The sequence below is a fragment of the Mustela nigripes genome, chromosome 12 (assembly GCF_022355385.1).
Source record: "Mustela nigripes isolate SB6536 chromosome 12, MUSNIG.SB6536, whole genome shotgun sequence".
Taxonomy (NCBI): Eukaryota; Metazoa; Chordata; class Mammalia; order Carnivora; family Mustelidae; genus Mustela; species Mustela nigripes.
The window spans coordinates 104,797,223-104,808,529 of record NC_081568.1 but is presented as its reverse complement, the minus strand read 5'-3'; the positions used below and the strand labels follow the sequence as shown (position 1 = coordinate 104,808,529).

The 11,307-nt window shown below is 38.3% G+C and overlaps 1 protein-coding gene across 1 annotated transcript; it reads right to left on the bottom strand.

Moving 5' to 3' along the window:
• Positions 1 to 5,076: 5,076 nt before the first annotated feature.
• On the bottom strand, positions 5,077 to 7,052 carry SPZ1 (spermatogenic leucine zipper 1). The gene is made up of 2 exons (XM_059416381.1): positions 6,982 to 7,052; positions 5,077 to 6,298 (listed from the first exon to the last, which is right to left on the bottom strand). Exons 1-2 carry the CDS (start codon positions 7,050 to 7,052, stop codon positions 5,077 to 5,079), a joined length of 1,293 nt encoding a protein of 430 aa, XP_059272364.1.
• Positions 7,053 to 11,307: the final 4,255 nt, after the last annotated feature.

Below are 11,307 nucleotides of genomic sequence, written 5' to 3'. Positions count from 1 at the left end.
CAGGTCATGATCCCAGCGTCCTGGGATCGAGTCCCGCATCGGGCTCCTTGCTCAGCAGGGAGCCTGCTTCTCCCTCTGCCTACCATTCTGTCCGCCTGTACTCGCTCTCTCTCCCTCTCTCTCTCTGACAAATAAATAAATAAAATCTTAAAAAAAAAAAAAAAGAGCAAACAAGATGTTTATTACTGTTAAAATATTAATATTATCAAGTACAGTTGTGTTTTGTTTTTTTTTTTTTAAGTCTATGGAACTCCTATGGCTTGATGGGAAAAATTTTATAGAGATCCAAATAATTTAAAATCAAGAATCTCTAGGCTCATTAAATTATTGGAAAAAGTTTATTTGACAAGGATTTTCCCTTTTTCCTAAGAAAGATTATCCAAAAATGTATCAAAAATTATATAAAATTATGATACATAAAATACATTATATAGAATTATATATAAGATATATAAAATATATCTTTAAAGTTGCTGTTGAATATAAGTATACTGATGATAGGAATAGACATCTGAAAGTTCTGAAAATGTAGTTTGATGTTCATTGGAATTTGAATCTCCGGTATGAGAGAATATAGTGTTAAATAAACCTGGACTAGATCAGTACTGATTCATGTTCCAGATTTTCAATGATGTCACACCTTGGCTTTTCACTGCCAACAAGGGATGCCTTAAAGTTCTTTCCACATATAAAATGCCATGATACATCTCCAAATACATTTAACATCGACTGAAGGAATATAATAGGTAATTACCCACAGCAACCCACATGAAACACTTTTAATAATGCCTTGCTTTTAGAAATTCTCACTTGAATGTTGTGTAATTATGTGTGTGTGTGTGTGTGTGTGTGTGTGTGTGTATGCTTTTCATGGTAGGGAAACAATTGTATTTACACATACAAAATGTTAAAGGTAATGCCAAATCTAGATGGTTTGGGATAACAGAGATGACTTGCTGTATTTGAAGCTTAATTAAAAAGCTGTAATTCATTTCAACAATAATTTCTTTCTTGGCTGTATGAACCATATATCTGGTAAAGTATAAAAAGGAACTGCATGTTTTATTAATCAAGATGGCTGGAAAACAGAATAGTGTACATGGTAGTTTCCATTTGAAGGAAAGTCAAATGGAAAGAAATATGATTTAGTATCTAAAACCATAAATTTTTGAGTAGGAAGCAGTGTTTCAGATTGTATATTCAGTACTTCCAACATATGAAAAATTCTTATGCCTTTTGCTTTATTCGTAATAGAATATGTGGTGCAGATTGTGATTGTCTTTGTGGGTTTTTCATATTCATATTTATTTTATCCTGAACACAGACATGAGATTTTTGGATCAGAGACAGATTATTATTACTTACATAAACTAATTGTGCTGGTTCCTCTTGCTTCAGTTCCTATCTCTGGAGAGATGCAAAGAGAGCCCTACATACAACAGGGTCTGTACTGTAAGTGAGAAAATGAGTCTAGGCATTTTTGTAGGAAATAAAGCCGTCCTCCCCTTCTAAAAGTAGGGAGAAAAAAATACTTTGCTCCTTGAAGACAAGATGTAAAGAATCCTTGTTCTCTCTCTAACTCTTTTGTAATGTAAATAAATCTCTCCGGAGCCAGAGAAGCCCATATTTCCAGCTTTATAACTTAGAGATATCTCCAGAGTCCCAGGCCTCACACCAAATCGAAATGAAAACACACATCTGCGAAGTTAGGTTTATCTTTTGAGCTCTAATTATTTATGCAGTTCTAAATTATCTCTGTAGCTTGCTTTTAGTCCAAGATCTCAAGGTTCCATGGAATTTTCTGAGGAAGCCCTAACTGTGCAGAAACACAAAAATATTTTCTCAACACCTCACAGTGTTCCAAAACTAATTCTTCCTTCTGCCTGGGCAACATGGTTGCCCAGCTAAAAATCACATTTCCCCAATTGCTTTCAGATAGATGTGGCCTTAGGGTAAATTCTTTCAGTTACCCTCTAGCTGGGAATGTATTGATTTCACCTTTATTCCTAAAGGATATTTTCACTGGGTAAATAATTCTAGGTTCACATTTCTTTCAGTTCTTGACAAATGGTTATTTCCTTCTGGCCTCCGTGGTTTCTTTTTCCCTTTTCCTTTTTTTTTTAGGATTAAAAAAAAAATTACGCGTTTGGGAGAATGCATGAGCAGGGTGAGGGGCTGGGTGAGGAGCAGACTGCCTGCTGAGCAGGGGGCCCAGTGTGGGGCTCAATCCCTCAACTCCAGGATCTGGACCAGAGCTGAAGACAGATGATTAACTGACTAACCAACTCAGCCCCCAGGTGCCCCTGTCCTCTGTGGTTTCTGATGAGAAATTTGCTGCCATTTGGATAATTGTTCCCTTATGTCTAATGAGTTTTTTCTACTTTGAAGACTTTTACTTTATCTGTAAGCTTCAGAAAAAAAAAAATTTTAAGATTTTATTTATTTGACAGAAAAGAAAGTACAAGCAGGGGGAATGGAAGGCAAAGGAGAGGCAGAAGCAGGCTGGCACCCCACTGAGCAGGGAGCCCAATGTGGGGCTCAGTCCCAGGGCCCTGAGATCATGATCTGAGCCAAAGGCAGCCACTTAACGAACTGAGCCACCCAGGGGCCCCAGGTTTCAGAAATTTCATTTGAGTGTCTCAGACTTATTTGAGTTTATATATCTGGAGTTCACTCAATTTCTTGAATCTGTATCTTTATGTCTTTCACTAAATTTGGAGAATTTTCAGTCTTATGTTCATTGACTATTTTTCAGGCTACATTCTACCCATTTTGGGGGATATCTCCAATGACACCAATGTTAGATCTTCTGTTAATGTTCTACAGGTTCTTGCGAATCTTTTTTCCCCAGCTTATTTTCTCTATTGTTCAGAGTGGATAATATCTATTGTTTTATCCTCAATTTCATGGAATTTTTCCTCTGACATCAACATTCTACTTTTGAGCACACCGAGTGGATTTATTTTGCAACAATTTCTATTTGTTTCTTCTGTATATTTTCTATTTATTTGCTGAGACTATTTTTTCATTTGTTTCAAATGTGTTTGTAATTGCTCAGTGACATATTTTTTATAACAACAGCTTTAAAATCCTTATCTGATAATTCTAACATCTATGTCATCCCATTGTTGACATCTGATGTCTTTTCTCATTTAAGAGAAAAGTTCTTGGTATGATATATGATTTTTCTATGTATCCTGGATATTTTAGCATTATGTAATGAGACCCTGGATCTTATTAACTCTTTTGTTTTTGCAGGCCTCCTCTGATGCTGTGCCAGTAGGAAAAGGGTATAAAAATCTAGGTGGCTTTTAAGTCTTCCAAGTCATTACAATCCACCGGAGAAGGGGGTCAGGGAGGACCACCTTGTTACCATCAGGTGGGAGTGGGACTTCAGAATCCCCACTCTGCTTCTTCTGTACCATTCCAAAAGACAGGGGGAGGAGTACCTCATTACCACCAGGCAAAGGCGAAAATCTAGGCTTGGCACTCAGTGTTTGCTGGTGGGGGTGAGTGTGGAGGCATGGCATTTTCCATGCAGTTTGGCTAGAGTTGTCCTCTTCCTGTCTATCTCTTTCCTCATTCGTTGCCAAGGGAGAGCAAGGGAGGGGAACAATTTTTTTTTTTTTTTTGGTCTAAGTGCATTGGCATTTCTGGGTCGTGGGCTCCTCCAACATTCCATCCAGGATACATGACACAAAAAGAAAACCCGGGGAGGGATGCCTGGATGGCTCAGTCCTTGGGTGTCTGCCCTTGGCTTGGGTCATGATCTCAGGGTCCTGGGATCGAGCTCTGCATCCAACTCCCTGCTCAGCAGGATACCTGCTTCTCCCTCTCCTTCTTCCACTCCCCCTGCTTGTATTCCATTTTTCGCTGTCTCTCTGTCAAATAAATGAAATATTTTTAAAAAGGGGGGAGGGAAGAAAACCCAAGGAATTCAACACCATGCTCTTCCTTAAGTCTCAGGCTCTCTGGATAGTCTATCTCATTCTCTCTATAAGGGTCTTTGTATACTCATTTTATATATAAGGTCCGGGGTCTTGATCATACCTAATGGGAGGAATAAGAAGAAATGCATCTGCCTATTTTTTTCTGGAATCAGGAGTCCAGTTCTTAATGGAAGATACACGGCTCTTTCCCGTGGGTAGCTCTACTGCCCCCACCTGGAGGAAAGGGAGGAATTTTGCCAACACAGAACAAAATTTACCTCTATTCTTCTAAACCCGCAGAAGTATCCTTCCCCAAGGACCTCTGCTGCTTGATATGCCCACTGTTCACTACAGGAGCAAAGGAGAAGTATTATGAAAAGTAGTGCTAAGGAATGGGGAAGAGAAAACCTGTTCTGCGGTTATTTATCAGCATTTTCTTTCTTCTTTCTTTCTTTCTTTCTTTTTTTTTTTACTTCTTTACATCACTACTTCCCACATTTCAGTAAATAGGAAAAGGAGGGGCGTCTGGGTGGCTCAGTCATCAAGTGTCTGGCTTCAACTTAGGTCATGATCCCAGGGTCCTCTGAACTATCCCTGACCCTGCTCAGTGAGAAGCTGCTTCTCCCTCTCCCTCTGCCTCTGCCCCTGCTGGTGCTCTCTCCCCCAAATAAATAAATAAAATCTTACCAAAAAAAAGGGAAAAAGAAACATGCATTTAAAACATGAGCTTTAAAGGTTCACAATTAATGTATTAAATACATTTTCTTCCCAGAACTCCCCATATGCAGTAAATGATTGAAGAAAAAAAAAAAAACTTTTCATTGTTCATTCTAGTTTTTACTTAGATCTTTATTAATTGGACCTGTAACTTCTCCCTCTTGGTTACAGTGTCATAGGATCTCTAATAACTACCAAAAGAAGGAAATTGTATGACAGGTTCTGAAGTGGATATTGACACTAATGGTCATGAAACACCAAACTTACATAACTACTGAACTAATGAATAATGTTAAGCATTAATCTTCTTGCTCTGTAGCTCCCTCTTGGTTGAACCAATAGCTCTGTCATAGGTTTCATGATTGAGTATGCCTGGAGTTGAGGTATTAAGTTTTTGAAGACTTCCCTTCTCTTCTACCTTTCGTATTTTCTAAGATAGGCTGCTGGTTGGTCTCTTTTTTTCCACAAGAGCTCCTCTTGCAATATGAGTATTGAGGTGGTTGTTAAGTGCTTTCTTACTAGAAGCATCCAGGCCTCTGTAGAAGTTATCTTTTTTCTGCAATGTACCCTCTCTTTCTTGCATTTTTGGTTTATGCTCTACTTCTGATAGCGTCTGGTTTTTCTTGTCCTGTTCAGAGTTTATCTGAATTGGCTTCTCTTGCAGAGTTCCCTCTTGCTGATCATGAAGTTCCTTGAGAAGCTCTAGTCTCTGCTGCAAGATCTGACATTCATTTTCCAGCAAAGCTGCAATCAAATGCAATGAATGAATGTCATGTTCCAGTTTCTTCACTTGTTCCTCCAGGTCGTGCTTAGCTGACATGTGATTTGGTTGAGTTTGGAAATGCACTCCATTATCTCTAAGAGTTTCTTGTATATCTTTCTGAGATTTCTGATAGGATCTTATCAGTTCACTGAGCTCAGTGTGTTGCATATTCCAGTGTTCTGCTTCCTGCAGTAACTGCTCCATGTTGTTCCTAAGTTTGATGTTTTCTTCTTGAACAGGAGGGAATCTGTATGTTGCTTTTTCCTCACTTAGTCGAGTTTCTTTAAGGGCTCTATTTTCTTCTGGACAATTTACCAAATCCCTTCTAAAAACTGGTACCATGTAGCTGCAGTTCTGATGTCCCAGGGTCATCTCCTCGTTTTTTGTGTTCTGTTCTTCCTCTAGGTCTGAACTACCAAGTAAGTTGTTCAATAATACTTTGTTTACCTTCTCAAGTTCTCTCATTTGTTCTTTCAGTTCTGATACATTCTCAGAAATACTGGTTTCCTCAGATGAATCTTTTGCTTTTGTGATCTCCTCACAACTTGTCACATTTTTAATTAGCTCTTTAATTTCTTTTAAGAGATTTTCAAATTTCTGTGTAGTCTGTTGTTGAGCTGCTTGACGGCCACTATTGTTTAGGGAAGGGAAAGAACCCCAGGAGACAAAGGAAGGTGATTCAATCTCAAATAAGGCGAAGATAATCCTAGAGTTCGAAGACTCTTGATTGAGATCAGGAGTAGGCTTAAAAGTTTTGGAGAGGGTAGATGCATCCATCTCAGCTGAGTTATAGGACTGGTGATTAGAGCATGTGGCAAGCAGAAACACCTCAGAGATTCCAGGAAGAGAAGGTGGTGGTCCTCCGTGCAAATGGGTAGTGAATGTGGAACTAAGCAGAAGTCAGAGACCACAGTTAAGGTCTGAAACCAAGGAGATGATGTTTAGGTAGAAGGTGACATCTCAGATGACCTAGAGGATTGGGGGTGGTGAGAAAGGGGACCAGGAGCTAGGACTCCATCTCTCCTTCTCCAAGCTTCTGGTGTTTATTCCTGACCCTAGCAACCAGGTCTTTATTCTGTCACTGAACTCTTGTAGCCTATCTCCAAGCTTCTGTTTCTTTTTGTCACAATGGAAGCCTCTTAAACCCCTGCCCAGTGACTCATGAATCAAAACCAACATTGACTGACTTCTACTCTTCACCCCAGAAATATCTTTATGCCAGTCCTTTCCCTCCCTACTTTTCTAGGTTTTTATTCAACTCATTTTAACTGTATTTGATGACTTCCCTACCTCTCCACTACTTACAACCCCAAACTTAACAGCAGTATGTTCTTTCTACCACCAAAGTGCATGGTGTGAGAAATCCTCCCTGGACTTTCCATAGCAGCTGAAACCTTATTGCTCCCATTCTAGAAGAGATGTTGCCATAAAAGAAAGTTGTCCTTACAAAATAGAACCCAAAAAGAGCTTCATGTTTTTTTGAATTTAGAGAAATAATGTCAAATCACTCCATTCGAAAATATTTCACTGCAGTAAAAAGAGAATATATGAATGCTTCCTTAACACAATTACAAAGTGGGAATTTTCTTGGCTTCAATAGAGGCATCTTTGAAGACAGGCTTATAATCTGGCTCCTCACTCATTTACAGGTATATAAAATTTTAATCATAATTTTTCACAAGAATTGGCCAAAGGTAGCATCATTTATCTAAAGCATCTGAAACAACTAAATCCTATAGTGGGCTATGTCTTTTTTGCCTTAGGAGTCAGGACCTTGAGAATATTAAATTCAAAGAAAACATTTCTTAAGTGAGACTATTTCTTGGCCTTCAAAATCTTGCCAGCAAGCACTTCACTAACTACAAGCTTGCTTCCAATCTTAAGGGAAAACTCATACTCTAGTAGTTTTTGCGGCGCGGGGGAGGGGGGGTGTTGCCTTAAAGAAAAGAAATGTATGCTTTTTTTCTTTCATTGCTACCGACTCACTCTGTCTTAAATGTCCCTGAGCTTCATGCTCGTCTTCCAGCCAGCTGGGCTCAGAGCCATGGAGAGAGTCATGCAGGTCTTTCTCTTCTACTTGAACTAGGAGCACATTTTCTAATTCATGAGTTAATACCATAGAGACTGGCAATTGCCCTTATGCTTTCATTCTATGTCTTAAGTTCCAACTTTTGTTGCTATTTCCCCTTTGATACAAACCATCCTTTAAGATAATGCTTTAACCTTCAAAACAAGGGAAGGGGGTTCCTAGGTGGCTCAGCAGGTTAAAGCCTCTGCCTTTGGCTCAGGTCATAATCCCAGGGATCCCAAGGCCCTGGGATCGAGCCCCGAATCAGACTCTCTGCTCAGCAGGGAGCCTGCTTCCTCCTCTCTCTCTGCCTTCCTCTCTGCCTACTTGTGACCTCTGTCTGTCAAATAAATAAATAAAGTCTTTAAAAACAAACAAACAAACAAACAAACAAACAAACAAGGGAAGGGCTATTTTTCCCCCCATTTGGTAATTAATTTCCAGCTTTATTGCATTGTAATCAGAAAATAAAGAATTTCTACCTTTTGAAATTGATCTTTTCTCTTTAGCTTAATTATCAGTGTTCATTTGTGTTTCATGGCTACTTGAAAATTAATGTATTTTTTTATTATTGTGCTTGTGGCTTTCGATGCTTTTGGACCTAAATCTAATACTACCTTAGCTTTTAATTTTTATGGAAACTGGTTTAAAGATGGCTCGCTCAAGAGACTGACATAATTTTTTCCCCTCAAAAGAGGATTTAAATATTTCCTTTCTCCTTATAAGTTAAATGAATTTCAAATAATGTTTCTATTAATTTTATTGAAATTTGAGTTTACTGTAGATGCTGAGAGATATCTGGAGTGGGATGCCTGGGTGGCTCAGTCAGTTAAGACCTGCCTTTGGCTCAGGTCATGATCCCACAGTCCTGGGATTGAGCTCCTTGCTCAGTAGGGAGACTTCTCCTTCTCCCTGTCCCCAGCTTGTGCTCTCTCTCACCCTTCCTGCCTCTCTGACAAATAAATAAATAAAACCTTAGGAAAAAAGATATCTGGAGAAGTTTCTTCTTTCTTTCTTTTTTTTTATTGACCAATATTCTCAGTGGGTAACTATGCATATTAAACAGATTTAGATTGTCTTACAATTGTTGTCCACTAAGTTTCCAATAGTTTAATGACTTATAAAAAAGAAATGCTGCAATGAGTCTGTCAGAGAAAGACAAATACCATATGATTTCACTTATGTGTGGAATTTAAGAAACAAAACAAACGAGCAAGGGGAAAAAAATAAGAGAGAGAGAGAAAGAGAGAGAGAGAGAGAGAAGCCAAGAAACAGACTCTTAACTATAGAGAACAAATTATTGCCAGAGGGGGCATGGGTGAAACAGGTGATGGGGATTAGAGAGTACACTCGCTGTGATGAGCACTGGGTGTTGTATGGAAGTACTGAATTATCATAACATACACCTGAAGCTAATATTACATGTATGTTAACTCTACTTGAATTAAAGTAAAACATTTTTTAAAATGCAAAAAGCTGTTCCTAAAATATTAGAAGAAAACTTGTATAGAATTTTCTCTCTCTTTAAAACCAGTTTGCCTTAGGGCAGCTTGGTGGTTCAGTTGGGTAAACGTCTGCCTTCAGCTCACAGGATCCTGAGACTGAGCTGTGCGGCTGACTCCCTGCTCTGCTGGGAGACGGCTTCTCCCTCTATCTCTCTCTCTCTCATGAATAAATGAATAAAATCTTTTTAAAAAATGGTTACAGTGATCAATAAAAAATAAAATAAAATCAGTTTATCTTAACAAAAGCATAACTCATATCTCCGTATGCATGCTGTCAATAGGTCTTACTCCTGGCAATGTTAACCTTGGTCACTTCATTAAGTGGTATCTGCTGGATTTATCCGCCATAAAGTTACTCTTTCCCTTTGTAATTAACAAATATCACAGAGAGGTTTTTTGACACTATGAAAGTGTTCTGTTTCTTCTAAAACTTTTGCCCATACAACATAATTTTAGTGTGCAGAGGTGGATTTTTTTTCCTGCAACAATTATTACAGTGGTGATCTATTTAATGTTGATTTTCTATTTCTGTCATTCCTTTCATATGTGTTGATTGAATTATTTTGAATTATGAATTATTTTGTAAAGAAGAACTGTCTCTTTTCCTGTATTTACTTATTCATTCATTCATTCATTCAAATACATATTTATATACATATGGACTCATAGATATTTATTTTATTTGGGGGCTTAAAATTGAATACTATAATTTATTTTCTTGCTCAAATACATAAGATTAATTTTAATTTGATGAAAAATTTGTGGTATAATAAACTATATTTTTGCTTTACCTAATTGTTCTAGTTGTTCAGTAGTTGCATTTTTTTTTAAAGATTTTATTTATTTATTTGACAGAGATCACAAGTAGGCAGAGAGGCAGGCAGAGAGAGAGAGGAGGAAGCAGGCTCCCCACGGAGCAGAGAGCCCGATGTGGGGCTCAATTCCAGGACCCTGGGATCATGACCTGAGCTGAAGGCAGAGGCTTTAACCCACTGAGCCACCCAGGCGCCCCTTGCATTTTGTTTTGAACCCAAAGCAACAGCTGAATAATTCGGACTATTACAGATCTTTATACTCACAGGAGAATCTAGGCAGGGTTTGATTTTAAATATAATGACTTGTATGATTGCTTTTATATGTAGTAGTGTACTTGCATCTAGTCAGAGGAAAAATTATCTGAAAGTGTGGAATTTTTATTCAAACATGCTAAACACAGATATAACTGGATAGGTATAGTCGTGTTCTTCTGCACGGGCTCTTTTCTTGGACCACCAGGTGGTGCTGTTGGCTTCCAACATCACAGAAATCGCTTGGTGGGGGGGTGTTGTTTGTTTTTTTAGTCTTTTCAAGATCCAACTCAGAATTAATGATACTGCAGAAATAGTCTCATCCACAGTTTTCTTTTTTTTCTCTCAGAATTTGAGAGTGGTGATTCTACGTGATTTGCCCTGAGTTACAGCTAGTTTTGATGAGACCTGGGATTAGAGTTAAACGAGAAGGGAAAGCAGGTTCTGCAGATTAAGAGGCTGTGGAAGAATTTTTAAATATCTAAGTGTTACATGAGAAAGAGGTTATGTGGAAAAGCAGGTTTTCAAAGCTGATGAGACTGGCTTGTTTTACAAGATTTTGGCAAACAAACCTGTGTAACAAGAATGACATTTCAGATGGACAAAAATGTGACCAGAGACTCACAACAATCTAACCTTGTATTTCCCACAAAAGCAATAATTTAGTATTTGCTAATTCAATGTTGGCAGTGACTTTATAGAACATTACTGCAAAGGATAAGATTTGACTATATATAGAAATAACAACAAAAAAGTGAAAAACTTACATTCTGAAAACTACAAAGTATTGTTGAAAGAAGTTAAAGATCCAAATAGGGCACCTAGGTGGCTCAGTTGATTAAGCGACTGCCTTTGGCTCAGGTCATGATCCTGGAGTCCCGGGATCAGGTCCTGAGTCCTGTGTCAGGCTCCCTGCTAGGTAGGGAGCCTGCTTCTTCCTCTGACCCTCCGCCTTCTCATGCTCTTTCTCTTTCTCATTCTCTCTCTCTCAAGTAAATAAAATCCTAAAAAAAAGAAGATCCAAATAAATAGAAAAAAATCTCACGTTCATGGATTTGAAGACTTGACATTGTTAAGATAGCAATACTTCCCAAACTGATCTACAAAGTCAGTACAATCTCTTTCAAAACCCCAGCTCCCTGTTTGGCAGAGATTGACAAGCAGATCCTAAAATTCATACAGAAATTCAAGGGATCCAAAATAGCCAAAACAATTATGAAAAAGAAAAACACAGTAGGAAGATTCACATGACCTGATT